Source organism: Sylvia atricapilla, chromosome 14, assembly GCF_009819655.1.
Source record: "Sylvia atricapilla isolate bSylAtr1 chromosome 14, bSylAtr1.pri, whole genome shotgun sequence".
NCBI classification, from domain to species: domain Eukaryota; kingdom Metazoa; phylum Chordata; class Aves; order Passeriformes; family Sylviidae; genus Sylvia; species Sylvia atricapilla.
In genome coordinates, this window is record NC_089153.1 from 13,256,153 (window position 1) to 13,282,572 (window position 26,420).

The window sequence follows — 26,420 nt, forward strand, 5'->3', positions numbered from 1 at the left end:
TGTTTCTTATGATGAAATTGGGCAGCTAATAAGAACTCTGTGTCCAAGCTGATGATCATCACAGCTGTGCCACAGAACTGGAGAGCAGTAAAAAGAATGGGAAGAAATTTCTTGATTTTTCTTTGCAAATCATAAATGATCAGTCCTCTGCATTGTCTGCAAAGTATTCTGTATTGTCTTCAAGGATTCTGTGCTTCCGTTTGAAATAATAGACCTCTAAATTTATAGCAGCATCTTTCATTTGAAGTTACAGAATCACTGTTGGGTGTAGTGACAGTAGAGGCCACATCTGAGATCAGAGGGGCATAATACAAGCAGTAAATGTCATCTGCTTCCCTGAAGAGATCAGTAAATAGTCGCCATAAACTCCAGTGAAAAGCCAAAGACAGAAAGGATAATCACTCAATAAAAATCTAATATTAATTTTTTTTATTGAGATGTTATTATGTCAGGACAAAACACTGGGTATCTCTGCTGTGTCTGGTGCTGGCCTTTCACTTGAGGGTTGTCTAAACAGACCTCTAGAACTTTAATAATGCCTAAAAGAATAATCCTCAAAGCTTGACCTTCCCTGGCAAGGAGACACTGTCTCTCTCTCTTGGCAGCATTTCTTGTGTGCTGACCTGTGCTGGGCTTTGCCAGCTGCCCTTGAGGTGCTGGAATGTTTCTCTCTTGTCCTGCTGTTTCACTGGTTTCTTGGAATGATGATATTGGTGCTGACCCATCAGCCTTTTTTATCCCTGTGTCTCATACATGGAGAATCTTTGCTGCACATCATATTATTACCAAAAGAGGACTTTGGTAATAATAGTGAGTGTGGAAACCTGGCTACTGCAAACAGTGGTTTTCCTGACAGATGTTGTTTTCATGTGTTTTTCATCTGGTTTTAAGCTTGAGTGTAAGGAATTTTTGGTGTGTCTACGAAGAAGGGCTGAGAAGTTGGCTAACAGAGTGACAGGAGAGTGAAGACAGATTTCTGGGTTAGTTGGTGGCTGCTGTGGTCTGCAGCAAACCTGAGGGGCAGCTGTGGCCGTGTGTTATTGGAGCTCCTGGACAGATGAATCATCATCTGGAAGTGTCAGCAGCCATTTATTTCTTAATTTGTTTGAAAGAGACAACTCTGTGACCTTTAGCAATAAACATTTTTCATCCAAAAAATGCTGTCCTGATGACAGCAAATCTTAACAGGGAGCAGCAAAAGCTTTACGAGTCATGTTTTTTAAATGTTTCCTTTGCTTTGTACTTGGAAAGTCAAAATGTGCTGGAACAGCTTGCTGTCTGGAATGGTGGGGGATTTTTTGTATGCCTGCAGTATAATGCAAATGGTCCATATCTAAAAAAAACCAGGCTGGAGCCTTACCTCACCCAAATTCTGTGCAGGATTCTGTGTCAGCCAGAGTGCTGTGGGAAAGGCTGCCTGTCACTGGGGTCAGTCAGTGTGGTTCCATCCCCTTTGCCTTGAGCTGCAGACCACATTGTCACCTCCAGCAGCTCCTTCCTGACACTCAGATCTTCCTCTGTGGGAATTCTTTGGTAGGTTGGGTTGATTTAAAAGGAGCTGCTTTCCATCATGTGCCATTGGTCACAGCAGAGTGGATATTGCAAGGCTATTTTTTATTTTCTCCACTGGTAGTCTCTGCTGTCAGTGTAGCATTGCATTAAGACTGCTGTAATGCTTTTTTCCCCCCCACAAACTTGATTGAGAGTGATGTAAGAACTTCCTCTCCAGTTCAAAACTTCGGTAGGGATTTTTTGTACAGGAGAAGATAGGTTCTGTTGAAGAGGAGACACCAATTCAGCAAACAATTGTTGGAGAATAAGAATTAACCTGCCCAGCATTGGCTGCTTCTTCCTGCATGGTGCAGAGAACTGCTAGGGCCCCACAGACCAACCTCCATGGGTTTAATAAACCTCAGCTATTGCAGGGTGGTCCAAAATAATGCCTGCCCTTCTGGATAAGCAAAAATCAGAATGCAACACATGTGAATTACCGCTCTAGAGCTCCTGATCATAAAAATTCCTAGCTGTGGCAGTCCTGTGTGAATTTGTGGCTTTATTTTTAACTTCTGTAGCTATTCTTTAGGTCTGATAGGTTAAATTAAACCTTTTCATATGCTGACTTGCAGGGTACTAATTGCATCCCACCAAGCCTGTTGTTACCAGAATGGCCCTGAGTAAACTAAAATGTTTTTTCCCTGTATATCAGTTTTCTCCTGGGGGCTGTCATGTGAAATTTGTTTGCTTTTTGAATATGTAATTACCAGGCTGCTGAGTGGGAATTTGGTTCTATTTTATCACAGAAATGGGAGGAGGAGAACTGAAGTGGAATTGCAGGTCAGTGTGTAACACTGCAGGTTTCTCTATCAGCTCTGATGGCATTTTGTTATTGATAGCTGGCAGCAGGCAGTTCATGGTTCTTCAGGGTCTGCCTCAGTCCCTGGGCCTGCAGCCTGAATTGCTGTGGTGAGAAATGGAGCTGTTCAGCTCTAGTGTCTGTCTTGTACGAAATGAATTGTTGGTCTCCACCTAATTCTTGTAGCTTGTGGACACCTCTGCTGTAAAAGCTGGCTCTGTGTCTGCATGAACAGATGTAAAGCTGTCCTCTGTCAATGTAAACAGATGTAAAGCTGTCCTCAGTAATAAATGATCAGCCCTGAGCTGGAGGAGCAGAGGATGGCACATCCCTTTGCAAGGATGCTTGTCAGAATGTTCTTTGCTTTTCACCTGGTACGTGCTAGTAGCCCAGCACAGCAGGAACATTAAATACTCCTGGTGAAAGGCAGAAGGCAAACTCCTTTGTTTTGGAAGAGAGATCTCTTACAGCTGCAGGTGGGACTGGAACAGGTACAGAATCAAAAATAGTTGAGTTTGGAAAGGACATTTGGAGATCATCTAACCCAGCCTCACTGCTCAGCTACAGCAGGCTTCTCCGGATCTTGTTCTTCACTCAAATTTTGAAAATCTCCAAGGATGGAGACTCCATAATGCCTCTGGGGAACCTGTTCTGCTGTTCAGTCACTCTGGCAGTGACCTAGTTTGAAAAAAAAAAAAAAAAAGTAATTAAAAAATACCTTATGCTTAAACAGCATTTCCTGTGCTTCAGTTTGTGCCCAAGGACTCCCAGGTCCTTTTCTGCAGAGCTCCTGTAACTTATCTAGGAAACACCTGTAAAAGAACACCTCTAAAACAAACTAATTGTTTGCATTTATGTGCTCCTGGAACAAACTGATATCGTGGATTTTTCAGCTTTTCCCTTAATGTCAGACATGGTAGGATTTTTACCTTTTCAACCCTTTGCAGCAATGGAAATTTAAAAATTATTCAAGACATTTGGAGCTTACTGTGTGCAGGAGGCTGTGACTTAATTGCTGAATGTCATTTAAAAGAAACATTTTGAGGTGTACTTGGGGCTGGCTGCGTGCACAGAGGAAAAGGTGCACACCACACAGGGTTTATCTTATTTCATGGCTGAACCTGACAAAAATCAGTGATTGTGGCTAAGAGCTTGAAATTTGCATAAAACTCACGTTTCAGCATTCAATTATTTGCATATTGAGTGACAGCCTGTTCTTACTTGTTTTTAAGATTACTTTGGAATGAATGACAGTGTTTTAGAACAAATGTTGTCCCTTGCTGAAGAAGAGAACTGCAGCATCAGTCATCTCCAAAGCATGAGTTACATGCAAAGCGCTGTGTTGGTACAATAATAAAGTTGGTTGTGGCAGCACTGAAAATACTGCAATCTCCAAACATCAGAGTTGTTCTGGAGGTGTTAACCCAGCTGGGCCCTCTGCCTTATGGTGCTGCATGTCTGTACAGTGGCAAGATGTGAAAACTGAGCATCTTTCTCAGAGGAACCAGGCAAAATCTGCACCTGTCACTGGGAGGCAACAGCAGCTTTCAGCCCAAGTGTTTGAATATATTTGACCCAATATGGCAATGACATTTGCCATGGGAACCTTCTGGTTTTTACATTAAACACAGTCTGATTTAGGGAGTGGTTATTCAGGAGGCTGTGTAAATACATCCTTGGCTGCAGTGGATTTCAAGGAGACAATTTTGTTCTGAGGACTGTTTACGTGAACAGATTTTCCCTCAGATGGTCATTACGGAGATTTTGGATTTCAGCTTCATCTTCCAAGACTACCCTGTTACCTTGAAACTCATCTTAATTTGTGAAAACTTTCCTTAGGAGTCTAGTCTATTTATATGTTCAACCATCTATTTTTTTTTTTAATTCCTTCCCCGTTTTCACTTCCTTTTTCCTTAGCTGTGTGTGTTCAGCAGGACTGTGCAGTCAGGCTTGGAGCTGCTCTTTGGCATCTGGGAGGCACCATGAGCCTGGAGTGTGGCCACTGCTCATCATGGAAAGGCAGCAAAGAGCTTTTAGGCCTTTTAATAGAGGAGTCCAAGGAGAGTTTTCCCCAGCAGTGTCATCTCAGCCCTGGGTTTCCACCAGCATTGTTTGCTCTCTCCCCTCATGCACCATGTGCCATCGCCCTGGAGTTGCCCTGGACATCTTCACACTCTTGGAGCCCATCCTTACCCAAATCAGAGGGGAGACACAACTAGATCCTGCTTTTTCCCTTGACAGATAAATCCCTGTGACATTTTAAACCTCTCTTTATATTGCAGTACAGGTAATTCTGGAGGTACAGGAGAATCTGAATGGAAAACCAAAATTGAGTGAGGTAACTTGGCTGAACCATGAGCAGCATAATTTGGTCTGGAGGGCAGAAGTCACTAAGTAGTGTAGTGAGGGAGAAGGCAAGGGGTGATTAATGTGTCATTTGGTGCAGCAGCAGGTATATAGCAAATACAGCTCTGTTCCATTAACCACATCTGCCAGGCCTTAATTGAAAGAAATCATGTTCTCAGTATCTGAAATAGAAAAAGGTTTAATACTTGAATTCTTTTTGATCTTTAAATGGAACAGTAACAGATTTATGCAGCTAAAGAGATTATCTTTTCATCTTTAGGCACATGCACTGTAAGAGTAATTTTTTTTTTCTCTTAAATGCACTAAAGTGCATCTGGTTAGTGCATCTCGGAATATGGAGTGAACGTGCTTAGGACAAAGTGATGACAGCCTTTCTTGCTGAATTATCAATATGTTTATCTTAAAGCTTTTTACCATCAAGTATGGAAAAAAGAAGAAAAAGCCACCCTCTTTTGGGCCAACTGTACTTTTCTACAACTTTTTTTTAAGTTTTGCTTTCAAGGTCTCTCATAGAAGTTGTGCTGTAACTATTGTCCCAAACAACTGAGAAAAAGACTATTTTTGTAAATTAAGTTACAGAATAAAGAGGATTGTTTTCCTCATTAGAATTCACTGCAGACCATCTCAGGTCTGTTTAGACTTGTAAAAAATCTCTTTTTATAGATACAAGATTTAGTTTAGACTTAGTGCTAGACTTAAAAGTAAGTCAAATAGATGTCCCTTTGCATGAGTGGAAGAAGGTTGGTTCATCTGGGTGGAAAGATGGGAAGTTTCTGCCCCAAACTGCAGCAGGACTCTGGGCAGCACAGCAGAGCAGGGACATGAGTGTCAGAGTGAATTTGTGAACTCACCAACGCTCTTTTCCATAGTGAGCACCAAAGGGAGCAACAAAATAAAAGCTGGTGCAGATGTCCCATTTTTGTTTATAAGAATAGAGTAATTTGTAATTCTCCATTTCTGGCAGTGCCTTGTGGATGTGGGATACTTTAGATAACAGTGACAGAGTCTGCTTTGGATCACAGTGAGATGTGGATGAGATTCAATTTTATGTTTTCCCTTTTTTGAGTATTCATTTTTAATGCGTCTTTAATGTCTGTACTCATGTATTCTCTTCATAAAGGGATGTCTAAAACCTGCACTGTTCATTAGACAATGGCTGGGGAGCATTAAAAGTTGATTCTCTGGTGTTTTAAGAGGCATGAGGGCCTATTGTAGTTGTTTACTGCAGCTTTGTTTGTGACAGCCTAAATTAACTAACCAGTTTACTTTTCATCGTCTTGTATTTATTTCTCTAAGATCAGCTCCTGCAGCTGAAAGATTGTTCTAGAAAGGAGATGAGGTGGCTTTAAAAGGTCAAGTTTACTGTGACCTCTTTCTCAGCTAATTATTGTGTAGTGAAGGATGTCTGGCAGTCTAAAGTTTAAAAAAAATAAATAATTGAGGAGCAGAGTTTCCATTACAGCTCATTAAGTAAATCTCAGTACATTGCTTGCTGCTAAGAAACCTTACACATGGAGCTTCTGTTAGAGGAATTTTGCAGGAAAACAGCTTTAATTTTATTCTCTTCACCTTGAAGTACACGTCCTCGTCTGCTAGGAGTCAAAAATTTAGATATCTGCCAGCTGCAGTTCAAATCAGCATTTTAATGCTTTACAGCTGCTCCTCTATAGAAGTTAATTAGAAATGTGATTCAAACACCCTCTGCCCATATATGATATCTATTACTGGTAATCATAGTTTCTGCTATTTAAACCTGCATTTGGAGTGGTATTAACAAAGCAGCTGTTCCACACAGGGACTTCGTGATAAAGGTGGAAACTTCTTCACTTTGAGAAAATTGGAAGCTAAATGCTGCTTCAGTTGAAAAATAAAAGTGGAGAAACCAAACCACATTCCTTTTCTAGTTTTAATTGCACTTATATTTTCTTAGTAAAGAAATGCTGCACAAATTCAGTGCAGCATCAGTCCTTGAGCACCACAGTTGCCTGTTACGCACAAGAGGGAGGCTCTGGTGGAGCACAGAAGTTTAACTGTGCTGAGCAGGGGGAAGCCAAAGCTCCAGATTTAAAAGCAGGTACCTTCAACTATCAGTCCTGCCCTGTCCTCTGTCATCCAGATAAAATTAATGTGTTACTTGAGGATGGTATTCCCCACAAGATGGCTTAGTTTTGGTATCAGTGCAGCTGTGAACAGGCCTGGATTTGTGCTTCAGGATTTAATGGATTTATTGACCTTTCTAGCAGATGTCACTGACTTACTGTGATAGCTGCATTTCTTGTGGGTAAAGTGAACCAGAGTGTTGGGAACTGATGGTGAAGAGGTCTGGAAGAAGAGTAAAGTGTGAGTTTGTAAATTACACTTCTGGCATGGCATAGTTTGTTATTGCAAGTCAACTGTGTGTGTTCTCCCTGCAGTTGAATTGCTATGTTTTTAATTTGCCCAATCCATTGTTTTCTGTTCTCTGACACACAGACTACAGGACAGACCTCCTTCTGCTTTGTCAGTCATGGTTATTGATGTTTAAGCATCATTGCAGGACCGAAGGATTATCAGTTAGTTTTCCAATATTCTAATTTGGCTGTAACCCCAGAGCAAAAACTTTGTACTTCTCTGCTATTAATTTTAGGCTTCATAGTTGTTTTTCCTCACTTAGACACTTGAGATCAGAGCCTGTGGGATCCGAAGGGGTGCATTCCTACCAAATCAAAGCCACTTTCAAGTGAGTCACATCTCGGGCCTAACGGACTGTTCTCTAACAAGACAAAAGTCTGGAGCAGATTTCTCTGTCAATCCTTGTGCTCTTCCTGGAATTTTTCCTTTTTTGATGATTTGCACAGAGCAAATACTTTCAGGCCAAGAAGTTCTTTGCCTCTATCAGCACTATTCATGTACAAAGCCAGCTCTCCAAGGACTGGTTTGTTTTGGCATCTTCTTTTCTTTTTTTTTTCCCCAGCAAAACTCAGTGACTTTTAAGGCTTTAATCTCACAGCTTTGATATGTTCCAAAATGTTTCAGTAGGAACTGTCTTAACACTTCCTCTGCCTGCATCTCTTCAAATGATGGCAAGTTTTGCCTTGCTGTTGGTCATAGGCTTTAGGTTCATGTCTTGATAAGCCATGCAGAACGTCACTGGCAGCAGAGGCTGTATCCTGACATGCACCCTGGGCACAGAGGAGGCTTTGGAACAAACTTCTGAGATGCTTTTGCACCCCTGTTTGTCTCTCCAGTGCCCAGAAAGCAGTTGATGGTGTAGGTTCAAGGCAATTAAAGATTTTTAGAGGGCAGGCATTCCTTTGGTTAAACAACTGGACAGTCAAAGCTGCTGATGTGGCCTTAAGATGAGCGCAGAGATTCCTCGGGTTGAAGGCAGTATTTGGGACAGCAATACCCTTCCTTGCCAGTCACCATGGCTACATCAAACTTGAGCTGCATATTAAGTGTACTGGAAGGAATTCACCCCTGGTTTGCAGCTACAAAGGCTGTGTGGACCAAAGCCTGCATCTCTCCGGTGTGTGTGTGCCAGCACAGCAGCTCTGAGGTTAAAAGCAATCAACAGGAAACAACCGAGAGTCACAAAACACCCTCTTTAGATGAGATGTAGTCAACAGAAGAGGGAAAAACCTAAGTGGGTGCTTTAATCTTGATACATATTTAATGAAATGGGAAGGAAGAACTTGAGTAAACTAACGAGAATGACTTGACTGTTTCCCCTGGGAGAGATGGGTTCTGGCAGAGGGGGAAAAACTGATCCTTGTGGGTTGGCCAGAAGGTCAGTGTGCAGGAATTAAGAAGTGATACATACACCACAGGTTGGTTGGCTGCACTGCTCTCGAGGAACAAAAGTTGGTTAAACCTTCATAGCATGAAGGAAAGATAAGTAAATGGATTTTTCTGGATTCCCTCAAAAAGCAGCAGTTGGAATAGACTCCTTTACAGATTAAACTTTTCTGAGAGACTGAGAGGTTGTGCTGTCATTAAGATGTTTACTCCCTGTGTATTTCCCTGCTTGAAAATGCAGCCTCCTAAACTTACCTTGGGGTCTGGGTGTATTTATATACTGATACCTCTAAGTGTGAATTTTCCCAGTGTAAAATGACACCTTAGTCTCTGCATTCAGTGCTAGGATTTCCTGAAGAATACCTGAGCAGGGTTGAGATGTCTTTTGTAGGGTGGAAGAAGCACTGAGAAAGTTCCCTTTGCAAACTGAAGGATGAATTGATGGCACAGGCAGGACAGCAGAAGTTTATACACCTGAGTTTATCACAGCACAGGCTCACACCCCTGGTCTTTTCTCCACTAACTCACATTCTGGCTTATTTCTTGGACTTCATTCTTCCACTTCTGTGCAATTTATAATACCTGAAACAGAAGCTTGGTTCAAAACCATTTTGAAAGAGAGCAAAACCAGTAAGGTTTTCAGCAAATCCTTTTAATCTTTGTTGAAGTCCTGACCATGCTATTTTATCACGTGGGGTGGTACACATTTAGCTATTGTCCCATGTACAGAAACCCTTTCCCCCCTCAGATTTTGTTTTTAAAGTTGTGCTGAGACCCATCACTGATGCAGAATGGGCAGTGGAAACTGAGCCCCCTCCTTTCTTGGCCCCCTCCTACCCCAGAACTGTAATCAGTGAAGCAACAAATACTAATTCTCTCCCTTCTCAGGGCTTTTCCTTTTTGTAAGAAGATTCAGCTTGGAAAGCTGTGATCAGCCTAATCAGTTTTCTATTACTGAGACTGGTGCTCATAGTACAATTTGTTAAATCAATTTATTATCCTCCCAACCAACTTCAGTGATCAGAGCGTGAAAACATTGAAAGAAAATTAAAACTAGTGGAAGTGCTGCCTGTTTGGATAACAGCACATTTTGCTGTTTCAAAGGATTACTCATCTGCACCAAAACAGGGAGAGAAGTTAATTTCAATGATTTAGAGTCTTCTATTTCAGGGAGGCCTGGCTTGCACATTATGATGGATTCAGGAAGAAGTATAATTCGTTCTTAAATTGTTAAACAGCACGTTAGGGCCAAGTATCCAAGTAAAAATGAATGGATTCGTTTGTAATCTTCAACAAGCGTGTCTGTGTGTAGGAGGGCAGGGATGGCAGGCTGGGGTAACCTGTAAACAAATGCTGGATGCATGCTGGCACTTCAGGTTTGGTGTTGGAAAGCAGCCAAAATAACCTGCAGAGAAGGGGAACGGTCCTTTTCTGCCTAAAATGGAATTCTGCAGATCCTCCAGTCCTGTTCTCCTGTGCCCTTCAGTGGGAAGGGCAGGTTCCCTGGATTTTCAGGGTGCAGTGGCTCTCCCATCTTCACATCTTGAAGCTTCTGAGTGCAAATTAAAGCAAAGCACTTCAGCAGGTGCCAGGATCCTGTAGGGCAGAGCGACCTTTGGTGTCACCAGTGGCATCTGAGTAACGTGGGAAGGTGTCTGGGAGAGTTTCTGATTTCTTCAGTGCTGTTCCTTCTGGATTGGGTTGATGATATGCATATGGCAAAGGCACTGGAGCTGCAGATGTGCTGTACAGTGTAAAAATTCAGAAACCAAAGCTGATGGTGTCATATGAACCATGAAATGTTGCACTGGTAGACAGGAGAAGTGTTTCACTCATAGTTCTTTCTCAGGATATAAATCAGTTTAATAGTTTCAAGTCATGGCTGATATTTAAAATTAGTTGTTGGTTTTTTCTATGGCAAATATTGGTAATTCTTTCTCTGCCAAATACTGCAGAGCCATTACAGGGACTATAAGCTATCAAAAAAAAAAAAAAACCCAAAAAGCAACTCCTTGGACTCTTCCATCTTCCACTTCTGCATATGCTTGTTTTTGAATTTCTTAGGTGCCTCTTCAGGTAGCAGAGTGTATTGTTGGAATAAAAGTCAACTGGATATGAGGAATTCCAGTCTTGGAAAGTCCTTGCCATGCTACAAGTGGTCACCAGACCAGAGGGATCTGAGGGCAGCTCTGCTTGGATGAGGCCAGTAGGAAGAAGTACAATAAGACCACCACAGAAATTTGACCTAGGAGAAAAACATGCCTTATTTTGGAAAGTTTAAGGCAGCTTCTCTAAAGTAGGGTGCTGTTAAAGCTTCTCTGCTGTCTTCAGACAGCTTTATTTACAGCTCAAAGTAAAGAAAGCAGCAGTTCTTGACTGGTACTATTAATGTATACACTGTACATCAACTTTATTGCAAAGTGTGTTAGCAAACTACCAGAAGAGTTTTTAATCTGCAGATAATCTTACTCTCATTTATATTTTTGGGCTGTGTTACTTTGCCCAGCATAGGCACAGCCATTGGAATCCATCCAGTTCACCTAGCAACTTTCATTAAAGAAAATTGTCCTTGTAATAAAAATTACTCAGTGTGACAAGATTCCATAATATATTCTTTTAAAGCTTCATTAAATTTTGTAGCAGTTAATGGCACTTGTTTGGGTTTTTTTAAATTTTCTTTTTAAAGCAAAATTTGGCTTAATTGGGACAATATTTGAAACAGAATGAAATAACTATTTTCTTTCTGGGTGCATAGAAGCCAGGCTGTGTGGCAGGAATAGCACAAGGATAAGGAAATAAGAAATCTCTCTGAAAAACCACATTTTACTGAGTTTTGTATATATTGTGAGGTTGCTCAGAAGTCTGTGACTCTTCAGTTAAGCAAAGCAGAGGCAATAAACTCTGCCCACTTGCAGTTTGTGATAGACAATTCTTAACCTTACAAAAATGCAATGACCAAACGTGGATTTTTCTGCAGCAGTTGGGAGGAGCAGCAGTTTACCTGAGCATCATCCCTCTGGCTGCAGCACAGCCCTCAGCAGTGTCCCCTGCAACAGTGTGAGCACCTGCAGCTTTTCCTTGTTCTCCCAGCCATCAGGGACACCATTCCTGATGTGTGAGGCACTTCACTGCAAGCACGGGATGCTTTGGTTTTATCTTACTACAGAAATGTAGTACAGAAGTGCTGAAGAACCAAACCCAGCTTTTGGGGATGCAGTGAGAAGTCCGTGGATTAGACTCTCTGCTGTCTCTTTGCAGAGTATTTGACTGAGAGAACTCCATGGCTTCTATGCCTTCCTTTCCCATTACACTCTAAAAATGGGAAAATCTCCATTTTTAGCTGCTTGGTCATCTACAGACACAAATCACCCTGTCCTCAGTCAGTGTAGCAGAGCAGCCATCATCATCATCACAACTGAAATGGCCAAGCCCAGTGACTGTTCACCTGCTGGGTGTGTGTGAGGCCACATCCCAGCACGTTCTCATGGTTGGTAGCAGGCTGAGCATGCTGTGCCTGTGCCTCTGGACCCCAGGTGTCACCACAAATGAAATTGCACCACAAACCAGAACAGTTTTGAAAGGCAGGTGATGCTAAAATGGAAATGATGAACACACATCCTCTGGCATCTTTCACAGTCTCATTTTCTCATTTTCATCAAAATAAAGAGCTGAAGAAAGTCTCTTTATCTTTTCCGTTGGTTTGGAGCTTTGGATTTTTTAAGACTTCCTAGGGTTTTATAGGTTTGGCTTGGATAATGTAAGTATTGTGTAGTCTGATCTTCCAAGTGTCTTCTGCTGTTATCAATCTCTGGCTGTTGTTAGGGAAATGAGACTGAGAGTGTCTGTGTGACAGTTCCCTCCTTTATTATAACGAGCATCAGCAGCCACTGTCATGTTTATCTTGTCTTGGGTACATTAAGTAAAGTCTGCATCCTGGTTTGGGCTTGGCTGATTTATGCTTGAAGTGAGGATTGTTTGTTCTCTGCGATGAAACAATCTTTTGTGACAAACTAACAATGGCAGGGGATGAGCTCTGATGTTAAACAGTGGTAGCTTTTCTTTTCTTTCTTTTTTTTTTTTTCTTTTTTTTCTCATTTTAAGTCTACCCACTGCCTCAGGAGGAAGGCAGCTGCACTAATAATATGTCTAGTCTCTGTGGAAGGCCCTTATTTGAAAAATCTGTAATTGAGTGGACAAAATTTCTGGTTGCTTGAGAGGATCTATTCAGAAGAGACCTGAAAAGGATGAGGGAAAAGCACACTAGACATCAAGAAGTCCTAAGGGCTCTATTGAGAGGGAAACCTATGTAGATATTATGGGACAATTACACTTGTCAGGCAAAACACTAAAATGGATCTGTGAAAAAAACTCCTGGGGAATGTTAAGCAAAGCTCTGAACAGGGCAAAGAGCTTGCTGGGAATACCTCAAAAGCAAAGAGGTGTATTTGGGTGATGTTTGAAGGAAGACACATGATGGCTGCTTCAAAGAGCAGGCACAGAACGTGTGTTACCACAGGGCTTCTGGCCATTCTCTCATTGCCAGGTCAGCACAAGGGGGAGAGCTCAATAAGTAGGTTAAGTTTATTTGCTCCTTTGCTCTTTTCAGTCAGCTGTTCCAATGCCCAGCCTCCCTGGTGCCCTGTTCAGGGACACTTTCCTGCTGTTGGCCTTTCCAGCCCCTGCCTTTCATGCCTCCTTTGGAAGCTGAGGAAGATGTGCTGTTCAGAGTGGAGAGGATGTGTTCCCTACAGAAGGCAAATAACCCTGTCAGGGTATTTGTATTCCACTGATTGCCTCTAGTCAAGTTTTGTTATGTGAGATTTTAGGAGTTACTTGCTTAGATGTAACATACTAAGTTTTGTCTAGTGAGGCTTCTTTCCTGCATGGGTTGATGACTGCAGTGGGTGGTGTGGGGCATTAATGAACAATCCCTGGCACCCTCTGAATGGGCTTTGCTGTCAAAACTTCAGATGCCTAAAAGATCAACCCATTAGTGATGAGGCCAGCGTCGGCTCAGCCTATTTTTAGGTTTTTCTTTGCTGCTTCACCCTTTGATGTAAAGACAGCTGTGTTCCCCTCTCTCGTTATGCAGACCAAACTTTTTATCTCCACTTTGGAACAAGCTGTCCATTGTTTTGATCAGTGATCTTTCTCTGCAGCTCTCCTGTTTGAATTCTTGTTAATGGTGGTGACTGCCACTGTCTGTGTTAATTCAGATGTGGCTCCGGTCCATGTTCAGTAGTGTAAATATTTTCATATTTAAATGCAAATATCCTCTGCTAAGCATTTAAGGAAGCCATCCCCATGCACCCTGTGCCTGCCTTGCAGCTTGGAGGGGTGTCTGACTAGGCTTTTTCCTGGTTTTTATTTATGCATGAACGGATTGTTATGTTGTGTGTTTTGAAGAAACCACATACAACTTAAATGCCCTGCATGTGGTTTACTTCTGAAAACGAATTCCCCTGTGTATTTTCTAAGTTACAGTGGTTTTCCACAAGTGTCCAAGAATCCTGGCTCAGGGTCTGCCAGCTGTCTTTTTATTCCTTTTCCTCTTCCTCTGCTGCTTTCTTTCTCATCCTATACTCTTGGTTCCTCTTTTTTTTTTTTTTTTTTTTTTTTTTTTTCTCCTCTGTTTATTTGCTTCTAAAGTTTTGGAACGTCTTCAAAAGTCTTGCTTAGGGAGTTAAAAGAATTTTTACTTCCTTTTTCTTGTTTCAATATTTGTCGCCTGTTGAGGCCATACTTCCAAAGACATCTCCTCCTGGCAAAGACAGAACAGCATTTTTAAGGACCTGGTTGTTGCAGCGTGTCTCACTGTCCCCTTTTCACACAGAGCACCTGAAGAAACGTCTGGAGGATTACATGGCGCAGTTCCCGACCGTGCGGATCCTGCGCACCAAGAAGAGGGAAGGGCTGATCAGGACCCGCATGCTGGGAGCCTCGGTGGCCATCGGGGACGTCATCACCTTCCTGGACTCCCACTGCGAGGCCAATGTCAACTGGCTGCCACCTCTCTTAGGTCAGTGGAGGGGTTGTTGAATTTATTCCCACCTCCTGCTTTCCCCCCTCCCGCTGTGTCGCAGTGTGAAATTTAGGTTACTGAATTTTTGTCAAATGGTTTGTTCTACCTACCCATTGTAAAAACCCCTCTGGTTTTTCCGTAGTTTTGGGTCCTGTCCATCTCCCTGCCACCTCTCCCAGGCTCTGGTGGGGGGCTCGGTGTGATTGGCAGAGCCCATGACTTCTCCACCCTGTATTATGTATAAGATGTCCTGCTAATTGTCTTCTTGTTCTGGTTACTCCCATCCTACCTGGGATTGGTTCTAGATTGCTCTCTGCCCCTTTCCACACCCCTGTACTTAAGCTGAAACCCAAAGCCCAGGAACCTACTCTTCACTTGAGCTTCCTGGGGGCAATAAACCTTAGCTCCAACCCACAAGAGAGTCCTCCTCTCTTCCATGCCACTTGCCACGCTTCTGCTTGAGCTTCAGACCCACCAAACCTAAAAGGTACAAGGCTGTACCCCTGTGTGCAGACCTGGTGGGTGACCAAGCCAGTAAACAGTTCCAGACACCCACACTGCTGTAAGTGGATAAAAGAGAGATGAAATATCATAAAACCGACCGCAAGACTCAAGTGTATTGTTGGCAATTTGTAGTGTCCAGTATGGGTTTGTTTTTTTCTGTTCTGGAGTCCTGCGCTGTGCAGTAACCCTGTCATATGCTTTTGTTAATTAAAGAGCAGAAATCATATTCTTCTGTTTCCTCATTAAATGAGATCTTAAATAATTTACAGCTTGCTAGAAGAGTAAACTATCACATGGTCATTTAACAGCTTGCAGGGAGGAATGGCTTTATGATACAGAAAAGATCTTTACATACAGTTTTTGAGTAGCTTTTAAGGGTTTATCTCCTATATAACTATATTTAACTTCATGGTCTGCAAAGCTGTGAAAAATACTTCTTGTGAATGAGAGGTGCTGGTGTGTATTTGTAGAACGTGGGCACCCTTTTCCAAGGCAGCACTCCGTCTCTGAGGAGGTGTCAGCTCTTTCCAGGGATGACTAACTGAAGGGACAGTGCCGTCTGTCTCTGGTTCCTGTCTGCCTCCAGCCAGCACCAAACTCCTTCACAGCCCTGCTGCCACTGACCTGTCAGAGCTCTCTGAGCTGTGACTTTCTCAAATAGGCTGTGGCAACGAGGGCCAAGCAGAGGTTTAAGAAAGAGTCAGATTTTCCTGCAGGATTGATGGATGGTTATCCTGTTTCTTTCACTAGAGTTTATATCTAGCAATAGTTTGAAACATTTGCAGCTTTACGAGCCCCAGGGAGGGAGGACAGAATTAGCTCCAATGCCATTTAAATGAGAACACGAAGCTTTGATTTTTAAAGCACAGAAAGGATTTCTGTGAGATGTGTTTTGGAAGCTGAAACATCATTTTATCGCCTCTGCTCTGAGAGCTAACTTCAAACAAGAGACTGTCTCAGTAATAAAGCACTTAAGAAATTCCAGATGTTTATGCAGGAGTTTATCCTGTGTTGTATTATTTGGTTGGAAGAAAAGCTTGGAGGGGAGGAGGTAACACTTGCATTTCTTGAGCCTGCTGTGAGAGCACTTATGCCATTAGTCTGAAACGCTTCCTGCCAGATTCTGGTGTGGCAACCAGGGCTGGGTGGTGCAGTGGGTTATTCCCTGGATTGGGATCTGCACAGAAGGGGTTCACATCCTGGTCACTCGTGGAAATGAGGATTGCTCACTGAGTACAAGAAGTCTGGTTTTAGCCAGGCAGTCAGTTCTCTGTGGCAATGTGGCTGTGTCATTCCATTCTGCTCCTGGGGGATGGGTGCCTGGTGTTTTTCTCTCAGTGATTGCAGAAGTAGCAGATAAATTGATATAAATTGATATAAATTGAAGCCTCTGCTCAGGAGAGAAGAAACAAGAAGAAAGCTGTGTCATTCTTGAACAACTTCGTATTTTGATGCCTTTTTTTGTGTGTAAATTCGTGGTGAAAGGCAGCAGCTGGTGCAGGATTTCTAACCTGTTTCTCCAACCTCCAGATCGCATTGCCCGAAACCGCAAGACAATCGTTTGCCCCATGATCGATGTCATTGACCACGACCACTTTGGGTACGAGACTCAGGCTGGGGACGCCATGAGAGGGGCCTTCGACTGGGAGATGTATTACAAGAGGATCCCCATTCCTCCTGAGTTACAGAAACCTGATCCCAGCGATCCCTTTGAGTAAGTTGCTGAAACGCAGAGTGCTAAGAGCCAGCTAATGAAATAACACCCTGCTGCAGGGTTGGTTTACACCTCAGCACAGCAAAAGCCACAAGCTGGTGTTAAGCTACTTGCTTTTTTGGCAGCTGTTTGCTTTGCTGGGTTAAAAGAAATGCATTGTATAGTAGCTGTGAACACTCTCCTTTTCATTGCTGTTTTTTTGCCACGTTAATTCCTGCAGAAGTTAACATTTCATTGAAAACTAATGTGTAACAACTAATGTGATCATTTATTACTGAGGTCTTTCAAACATAACTTAGTATCCCCAGTGCTGTGCCAAAAACAACAAACCAATGGTGGGTTATGTGTCATTCCCAGGTGGGGGAAGAAGAAAACCTAGCAGAATAATTACAGCAATTTTGATTATTACAGTGCACTGCAGAAGTAAATCTGTGATCAAGTTGTGCTCTGCTATTGCTGTGCTTGCCAACATTGAGACAGTTCTGCTGTCCTTTATGCTCTGCAGTGTTTAAAAAAAAAAGGCAAAAAAGAAAAATGAACCAACAAAACACTTTTTGAGGTCAAACTCAAAGACTCGACCTTACAACAGAAGCAGAGCACCATGTGTGGAGCTTTCAGATCCCTTGGGCTGAGGTGGTGTCCTGTCACTTAATAGTCAACTCCTGCCTGCTTGGAGGAGAGGCACTGGCAGGTTCTGAAGGGAGCCTGGCCTGGTCCTCCTCGTTTGCAAGTGGGAAAGCAGTAGGTAACACCAAAACAAGTGTTTGATCCGCTGACGGGGCTGTAAAGGCACCAGGAACTCTGGGCGGTGAAAAGAATATTTGTCAAATCTTGCTTTGTTTTTTCTTAAATGTTTAGCTAGAGATGTGTGTCTTTGAATGTGTTTGTAATATGGAGTCTGGTTTTTCCTTAAGGTCTCCTGTAATGGCTGGAGGACTGTTTGCAGTCGATAGAAAGTGGTTCTGGGAGCTGGGAGGGTATGATGCAGGTCTGGAGATATGGGGAGGAGAGCAGTATGAAATATCCTTTAAGGTGAGCCACGTTCTCTGGAAATTACTTTTGTTTTGAAAAGTAAGATTTTGTTCCGAGGCGCAGAATGTGAATGATGTCTTGTCCTTACTTTTGCGTGTGACTTAAGGTGGAAAAGGTGGGAGTAGTAAGATGGTGCCCAGAAGAATCAGCACTGATGTGAGCAGAGACTTGTGAGGGTCAGTTTTGGAGCAGGATTAGCTGGGGTGTCCCCATTGTGTGGTCACAGCTCTGATGCACAGGCTCTCCCCAGCAAGGGTAAGTCAGCTGGTGTGGAGCTCTCTGCCTCTGAGGCTGCTTAGTGCTCACCCTGGCAGGATGGTGAGATACTCTCCTCCTGGAGGGAAGGAGGAGTGCACGTCCAGGAGGACCTCAGTCCTCAGCTTGAGTTCTCAGAGAGGAGAACAACTTTGTAGTCAATCCAGCTGACCCCTGGCTGTGAAGAACTCAGGCTGTTACTTACCCAGAAGAAATTTTCAACGCCTGGAGCCATTATGGTTGCTGACAGTGACTTTGGGTCATTATCTGCCTGGCCTGGGGACAGTTCTGCTACTGACTGATTGACTGAGCTGGTCAGTGGAGGGCTTTGAGAGTTAGCCAGCTGATTAAAAATATATACAAAGAGTAACAAGTCACTGTAACCCACCAAGACTGCTGGTACCTGTGTTAGGCTGGAATATGGCATTCTGAAATTCGATTTGGGAAACCCACCAGAATGTCCCAAGCCTCTGAAGGCAGGTCTTCTCTTCAGTAGTGGGAATCCTTCCCACAGCCTGGATCAAACTGAGTAAAGATGTCTACGTTAAACTCTGTTTGAAGTTTCTTTCAGAGGTTGAATATTTAATTTTACGGGTGTCTGGATGCCACTGATCTAAGCTAACTGACCTTAGCACGAGGATGGAGGACATCAGGGATGTCACGCACAGTTTGGCTTCAGCAGCTAAAATTTTGCCTGTCTCCCCTGACAAGTCATGGCTGATCTCTTACAAAACAGATTCCTGCATCTCCCTGCCTGTGTGCAGTTCAGAAGATACCAATCCTCAGCAAGCCACACTGCCATACACACACCCCGTGTGCTCCTGGGCAGCAAATGGTGGGAGAAAAGACACTGATTTTGAGACAGCCTTTTCCTCCATCGTTTCCTCACCACGAGTCACCTTGGATGTCCCTTGTCCTCTGTAACAGTGGCAGGAAGGGAGGGGTGAGGGCACCCTCTCTGGGGGTGTCCTTGTGGTTAGAGCCACTTCATCTTTGTGTTGTGTGTCATGAAATTGTGTAAGGCGCTCATTCTCTGCAGGAGGGGAGCATTCAGCCTCTTCCTCTCTGAAAATGCTGGTTTCCAAGAGTGATGACAGTGGCTGGGCAAGCCCTTTGTCTCCAGTGCCACAGCAAACAGTCACACTGCTTGATCTGCAGGAAATAACACTGCTTCATTCATCTGTTTGCTTATCCCCTCTGAAACACACTGTGTTTTATTTCAGTCCAGAGATGGTAATTTATGGAGGGATAAATTTGCTTTAATTAATCTCTGGAAAGACCCCCTTTTTTCTTTCATTGTGCAACAGAAAAATGAAGTTTTCACTGAAAGAGGCTCAGTGTATTTTCAGAAATTAAGATAAATTGATACATTCATCTGTGGATGATGGATTTAATAATTCTGGTGGAATTGCAAGAATAGAAGGTTTGTTCATAGAATTTATGAAGCTATGACATTTCCTGGTGACTCAGAGCTATGTTTTTACCTTTAGAAGTTGACTGAGATTTTGCAGTTAAAGGTGCACTGTCAAATAATTTAGATCTCTGGCTTTAGGCATGGGGTGCCTGCTTTCACATTATTTATTATCTCATGGGAATTCTGCGCATGCCAGAGTTAGATCTGAGCTTTAACAAAGAATCTGTTCTTGTCCCTGGGTGTGGTGGGTGCAGGTACTCTTCTGTACTGCTGGCCTGGAATCCACTGCGTTGGATCTGGCCTTCTGAGCCTCACAAGGAGTACAGGGCTTCTTTGGGGATTTATTTTTCTGTTTCTTTTTTTTTTTTTTTTTTTTTTTTTTTTTCCTTAAACATATTCTTTTTTTGGCCATTCATGGACTGCGCTTTGCTGGTTTTGTCTTTATTTTAAAATACAGGGTTCTGTTGCTGAGAGACTGGAAATAAACAAGTTTATTTAGGAGCCTCTTGCCTTTCTTTTTAGAAATCCTACCTATTTCTGTTATCAGCTGGCTCTGCTTCCTTCTGAGCAGAAATTTTCAAGCAAGCCAACAGAGAAGCATCAGTGCTTTACACCTCAGAAAAAAATTAGCTGAAGGGTGGATAAAACTCTAGAAGCCTTGCACTTTGTATGAAACACGTACATCAAACATCATTAAGAAACACTTCATGTAGGAGGGACAAAAAAATTGAGGTGAACTTTCTAACCTTAACTGCTGGTTTGTTGTCTTCTGAGTCTTAGCAATCCCTTAAAACAGAAATCTCTAGTTTAGAAATGAAGGAGTTGATCTATCCATTCCATATTCAAGCAGAAAACTTCTTCCACCTCTTGAGCTGTGTGTATCCAGAGCAGCTCAGTGTCCCTGAGGCAGCGCTGCTGCAGTCAGGCTGCTCCTGCTCAGGTCACCCAGACACAACAGGCAGGTCACAATCTCCAGTGGTACTCACAGGTGAATTCCCAGGTGCTGACCTGGAAGTGTGTTCTTGTATTTTGAAAAAAAAATACATCAAAAGCATCAAAATTGTATTTTCCTTTCTGCTGCCTTGTGGTTCCTCTGTTCAGCAGGCTTCAGTGAGGTGGGCTTCTTTGCTTTTTTTGGAGTCACTTCCTTACCTCTCCTCTCTTGCAGTTTTTCCTGATCTTTTTTATCTTCCTGACTGCGTGAACAAAACTCGAATCTTTACCCAAAGTTATAATGGACCTTTCCTCTTCTAAACAAGTTAATAGCTGCCTACGTAGCCACTTCATTTTTTTTTTACATAAATACATTTAATTTGGAGCAGTATGTGTGAAGCATTTAAACTGTTCCCTTCTGCTAGTGCTACTTTGTACAGCACTTATCTACACTCAGTTTTATTTGAGATGGTGTTGCCTGTTTTCCAGTATTTTTGTGGCTTCTATTCTGTTTGGCTTACATAAATCTTGGCTAAACTGCTTCACGCCTCTCTTCCATAAATACACAGTCTCTGATTTTTTTGGTTATGAGGAAACAGAAGAGTAAAAAGGAATGTCTCTGACTTGTGTTGGCATAAATATAGATGTACTTTGTATCTCAGATCTGAGTGATGTGGTTCTCAGTCCTTTAATTGCACACTGTACTTGAAGAGCAAAGAAGGAGAATCCAGAATGTCCCTCTCTACGTGATAAATCGTTTCAGTTTTAGAAATGTTGGCCTTGTAATTTGGAGATTGTAAAGCCTTCATAAAATGCAAAGGGCTCCATGCAAACAACCCAAATTGACAGTTGCCCTGAAAAGAACAATTAAAAGGGAGACAAAAGAGCTGGTCAGTACTTGTGGTTTTCAATTCTTTCTTCAGCAATAGAAAAAGAGCCATTGCACTTTCTCTGGTGTTTGTAGGTCACTGCATTTTCCCAGATCCTTTACCCAAACCATGAACATGGATTGTTTCTGATTTCCACAGCATAAAACATGTTACACGTTTTCCAACAAACCCAAGGGCTGCACAGCCTCTGTTCACATGTCTAATGCCTGCCCCTCCTTTGCCCCATGCCAGCAGCACATTTCTGGTTCTCATTTTGCCACTGAGCTCTGGCAGGTGTGTAGTTCTGGTGCAACTGCCAAGGGATCCCTTCTGACAGCATTTCTACTTGTGTTGCTGAAGTTAATGCTGATTGTGAGCCTGCACTGCTTATTCCAGGCACATCCTCACTCCACTTCCCAGCAGCTCACGTTTGCCCACACTGGAACAGGCTGGGCATTCTGCTGGGGTTTTTTTGCTGGGTTTTTTGGGGTTTTTTTGGGTTTTGGTTTTTTTTTTTTGTTTGTTTAGCCAGCACTTGCTGCTTAATTCTAAGGCTCTCAGCTGCAGTACAGGGTGGCTTCTTGATGCACAGACCAGTTTCAGACCATTGACTTAAATTTCTTGCCTCTGTTCACCCTCTTCTTGGTTCACATTCCTGAGCAGCCTCCCACCAAGCAGCAGCAGGGAAGTGCTCCCTTCCACTCCCTGAGATGTGATTATGAGAAAGTGCTGTCATTACTCTCAAATGCTCCAGACTGTGAGGAGGAGCTGTACTGGTGTGTGGTGTGTGAGAAGGTGCTGTGCACACACACAGATCCCAGTGCCTCACAGGCTGCCTTTAATCTCTCAGAGAGCACCAGGTCCCAGCAGCAGGAGCAGCTGATGCCTCCAGTATAGAGGATTACAATTTTCCTGAGTTACTGCCCTTGCTTTCATCCTCTCAACTTCTTTGTTATGCAGAGAACCCCTTGACTTTATCCTCTGTGTCCTTCCCACCCTTCAGTGTGTGCTCACACAACCAGCCAGCTGCTCTCTGTTGGTCCATCCTGTGGTCTTCATTTCTGCTGTGTCTTGCAGAAGCAGCTTTATTTTCAGGGCTTAACTATCCTTTGTGTTTTTTCCCTCTCTTGGGAAGCATTGGCTCATCATGGTGCAGTCTTTGGAAACCATAAACCTTGTATACCCAGATAATTTGTGTTCACACACCAACTGCAGCATTGTATTGTGTGTTTGAGAGGAGAGGTTCAGCTGTCTTACCTGACATTGTTTTCTGAAATTGCAGAAAGGGAATTGGATCAGCATAACATTCCCATGTAGAGAATAGGTGGCATATTATCTGCTGCTTTCACAGCATACTGACTGAATCAAAGGCTCTGGAGTCGCTTTATGAATATGGAGTTACAGCTCTCCAGGCTGCTGGGAAGATGGAAGCAATATCACCAGTGTTACTTTATTTCCCTTGTGTAGTTTTCATTATTAGGGTGAGATTGTGGCCTTAGCTAAATCTGCCCAGTGTGCCCGCTGACCTCAGCGTAGCCAGGTTTTCTCTTCACTCTAGCTGATCTGTCAGCTGCTGGATTCCAAGCCCAAAATGAAGATTGGCAAAATTGTGCCTGAGGAGGAAGAGAAATTTCCTGTTCTCTCTTGATGAGATCTGATTAGATTATTGTAAGAAGCATTGTCTGCCTGACCAGCTTTAATTCTTGTCCTTACAACATAAATGGCTGTTTGAAATCAGTGCAAGTTCAAGCTCTGACGTTTTCTGTCACGTCAGCTGAGGAGTGAGGCAGCATGTGTAAAACACCTAGAAGAAAGTGGCTCCTGTGGCCAAAGGAGAAGGCAGTAAGGGACAGTGTTGTGAGGAAGGTGTGAGGTGCTGCCCCACAGCCCAGCACCATTTCAGCTATCTGACAGCGTGGTATTTTTAGCAGTGTACGTCCTGGTGTGTCATGCCTGGGAACTGTACTCCTGTTTAAAAACAACCAAATATCAGTAACTGAGTGGAAGCATTCTCTCAGCTAGCACACAGCTATTTTGGGTTTGCTTCCCTTGCATTTAGTCTTTGACAGACCCCTGGATACAATTCTCTGACCTTTAGCTCTGGCTTTCTAATGCTTTTGTTAGCTGGGTTTTACCAATGCATATCACGCTCTTTCCCTCTCCCCCTCCTTGCAGTTGTATAGATAAGGACTGGTAATTGTCTTTATGGAGGTTGTAATGAGTTCTGTCACCACACAAAGCAGCTCACTAATAAAATAAATCAAAGCAGCAACGAATGAGTGGAAAGCATGCCTTTAAAATTAGATTTGTACTGCGGGTGCCATACTGTCACTTGCAGCGTGAGGCAACGTTAAAAAGGCACAGAGGTGGCAAAGTACCTTGAGAGGGTCACTGAGCTCTGCTGGTAGGGATTAGGAAGCTTTCCATTGCAGCATCGTTTGGAAGTAAATATTTTAAAGCACGATCAGGAAAAGAGCAAGTCAAACTGATGTTAGGTTCTACTTATTAAGCAACTCCATTAAGTAGCTTTTCTGATCACATTGCATGCGTTTGTGTAATGTTGTCTTCTGTGCCTGGAGCCTTGTGCCAGCTCGGAGCTCCTGGCCCATCAGTTCTGTCCAGCTTCCCACTCCTGATCTCCAGCTCTGCAGCACAAGGGCAGCTCTCTCCTCTCCAGCTGTACTGACTGCAGGGCTCTGCTGCTCAGCTTACACAGGGACATCATGTTCCAGAGAAGTGTGTGTGTGGTGGCCTGGCTGAAAGGCTTTCCTTAGGGATGGGGAGGTCAGGCATCCTGTGGGCAGGCAGCAAGGAGAACAGGCTGGTGTTTGCAGCCAGGCTTGTGTTACACTAAAATGCAACTGCTGTGAGCCCCTCAGGCTTCTTGCTGCAGGATATAGTGCAGGTTATTGTGTGTGTGTCTGTGCAGCTGAGCTTGGGGCTTCTGCTGCTGCTCCTGCAGGTTTTTATAGTTCACAGGTCTGTTGCAGCTCTCACAGCCTTGCACAAACCATTTCTATCCTAGAAACACAAACCATTTCCAAATGCTTGTCTTCTCAGCCTGTTAATTTCTCAGCAGTGGAATCATGCTCTGGCCCTCTGCAGCCAAAAGCACAGTCGCTGCAGAATAAAAAGCATTTCTAATTCCATAAGAAACTTCACAGAAGCTGAGTGCTAGTTTCTTTTTCATCTCTTCTACACCAGCCTCTCAGAACACAGCAGGGACAAAAGGAATGAAATTTTGTAAGAGTGTTTGTCAACTTTCTTCTTGTCTCTCTCACCGTAACGACATGTAATTAAGTACCTTGAACTTTAGAAGATGCCTGTGAAAAATATTTCTCTAACTGAGAGCAACCAACCTCCATTAAGTTATACGCAGTCAGCAAATGACTGTAATTATTAGGGCCAGCAGACAGAGCTGAAACTCCAGAGGACTTTAGTGTCAGAGCTAATAATTATGCAGCAGCCTTGGCCAAATATTTCTCTTCCAAGCTAAGTATTTAATATTGTCGCTGTAGAATATTAATGGAATTGCCTGCTATGTGTAAAGCTGTTGACTAAGCTCATTGTACAGTGAACTGTGGTGGCTCAAATTAGCCCCAGTGAATGGGGAGATCAAGAGCACTGCACCAGCCAGCCCAAAATGCTTTGGGGCAGTCCCATGGGATCTGGGGACAGTCAGAAGGGCAAAGGCAGTGCCTTGCTTCAGGAATTCAGAAAGTCATTTGTTTGGCAGTCTAAAGGGTACTTTTTCTTTAAGTATTGATTGGATATTTCTGTGAAGCACAGAAATATTTCTTAAACCTAATGAGGTAGATTGGCTGGCTTAGAAAACGTCTCCTTTTGTTTCACTTGGACAAAATTACTACATCCATGCTATAAATAAAGAATAAAAGAAAGTTGTTGCAGAGTGCTGGCACAAAGTGCAATCTTCCCAGATGGGGAAGGAAGCTTTTGGGCCCGCTCTAGACATTAACCAAGCATCAAGGTAGTCATCTCCAACTAGCAGTGTGTTCTAGTGACTTCCTGAGGGCTTTTTTAAAGCTATTTATGTGTTCACCAGGCAGAGATTTCCACTTAATTGTAAGGCTGCAAAAGCAATGAATGAATGTCAGCAATGAAACCATAAAAGAGCAGTGATAACCACGGGAAAAGTAGCAGTTTCTTCTGATTTTTGGCACTTGAACAGGCTCATGAATTCCCTGGAGCCTTTTGCATAACACATGACCACCTGTACTAGGGAGATGGCCTCCCTTTTACAGCCTCGTTACACAACCTACACCCAGGGTTTTTTATGGCAGCCCAGTTTAACTATTGTGGTTACTATTGCTGTAATAACATATATCAGTTTAAAGCGAGGTGTGTGCTGTTTTCTCAGTGCTTGGATTTTTTTTCCCCTGTTCTTTCCTGTATAGAAAGCTTGAGAGCACTCGTGCTAAATCAAGGCTTGCTGCATGGCTCTAAGCGGGTTGTTACAGGATTTGGGACTAAGGCAGGGAGGGGAGGGGATTTGGGAAGAGTGTACTTTAATGTAAAAATCTGGGTTAAGTTTTTTTTTTATTACTTGGAAGTCTTTTCTTTTTCATTTTCCTCCGTAAAGCCAAGATTGAATGTGTTTCTCCGCTGTTCCACAGGTCTGGATGTGTGGAGGTCGCATGGAGGACATCCCTTGCTCTAGAGTTGGTCATATCTACAGGAAATATGTTCCATACAAGGTTCCCACAGGAGTCAGCCTGGCAAGAGTAAGTGGCAGTGGCATTCCCCTTGAGAGGAGTCTGACTGCAACGTGACCACGCTGTTGTCTGTTCTCACCCCACAGCGGGAGGCAAATATGGAGGTTTTGTCTGTGATTTGCACTTGTGCAATGCAAGTTGAGCAGTTTTGCAGTGGTGGATGTGTAACACAAAGGGAAGAGAGCCTGGGGAGCTGCAGATGTGTGTGTGAACAGCTGCCATGCTCCAGACATCAGCCACTGCTGGGTGCCTGGGCAGGGACTTTGTGATCAGGCTCTGGCTATAAAAACAAGATATGGCTTTATTTGTATAATACTTCAGTCATTTTATAGCTGTGCTCTCCAAGAGCAGCAGGCTTCAGTGTGGTGATAGGTTTTGGTGATTGAAAGACCTCTCAACTTCAAGCATCACAGACACTGAATGGGCAAGCTGTAATTTTCCACAATG

At 43.2% G+C, this 26,420-nt stretch overlaps 1 protein-coding gene across 1 annotated transcript in view; it reads left to right on the forward strand.

Annotated features, from left to right (window-relative positions):
* GALNT10 (polypeptide N-acetylgalactosaminyltransferase 10) overlaps positions 1–26,420 on the forward strand; it is an 81,702-nt gene that overhangs the window by 44,013 nt on the left and 11,269 nt on the right. Inside the window, exons 5-8 of the mRNA XM_066329216.1 lie at positions 14,331–14,516; positions 16,554–16,737; positions 17,652–17,769; positions 25,875–25,982. Coding sequence (XP_066185313.1) covers positions 14,331–14,516; positions 16,554–16,737; positions 17,652–17,769; positions 25,875–25,982 — 596 coding nt within the window. The remainder of the gene's footprint in view (positions 1–14,330; positions 14,517–16,553; positions 16,738–17,651; positions 17,770–25,874; positions 25,983–26,420) is intronic.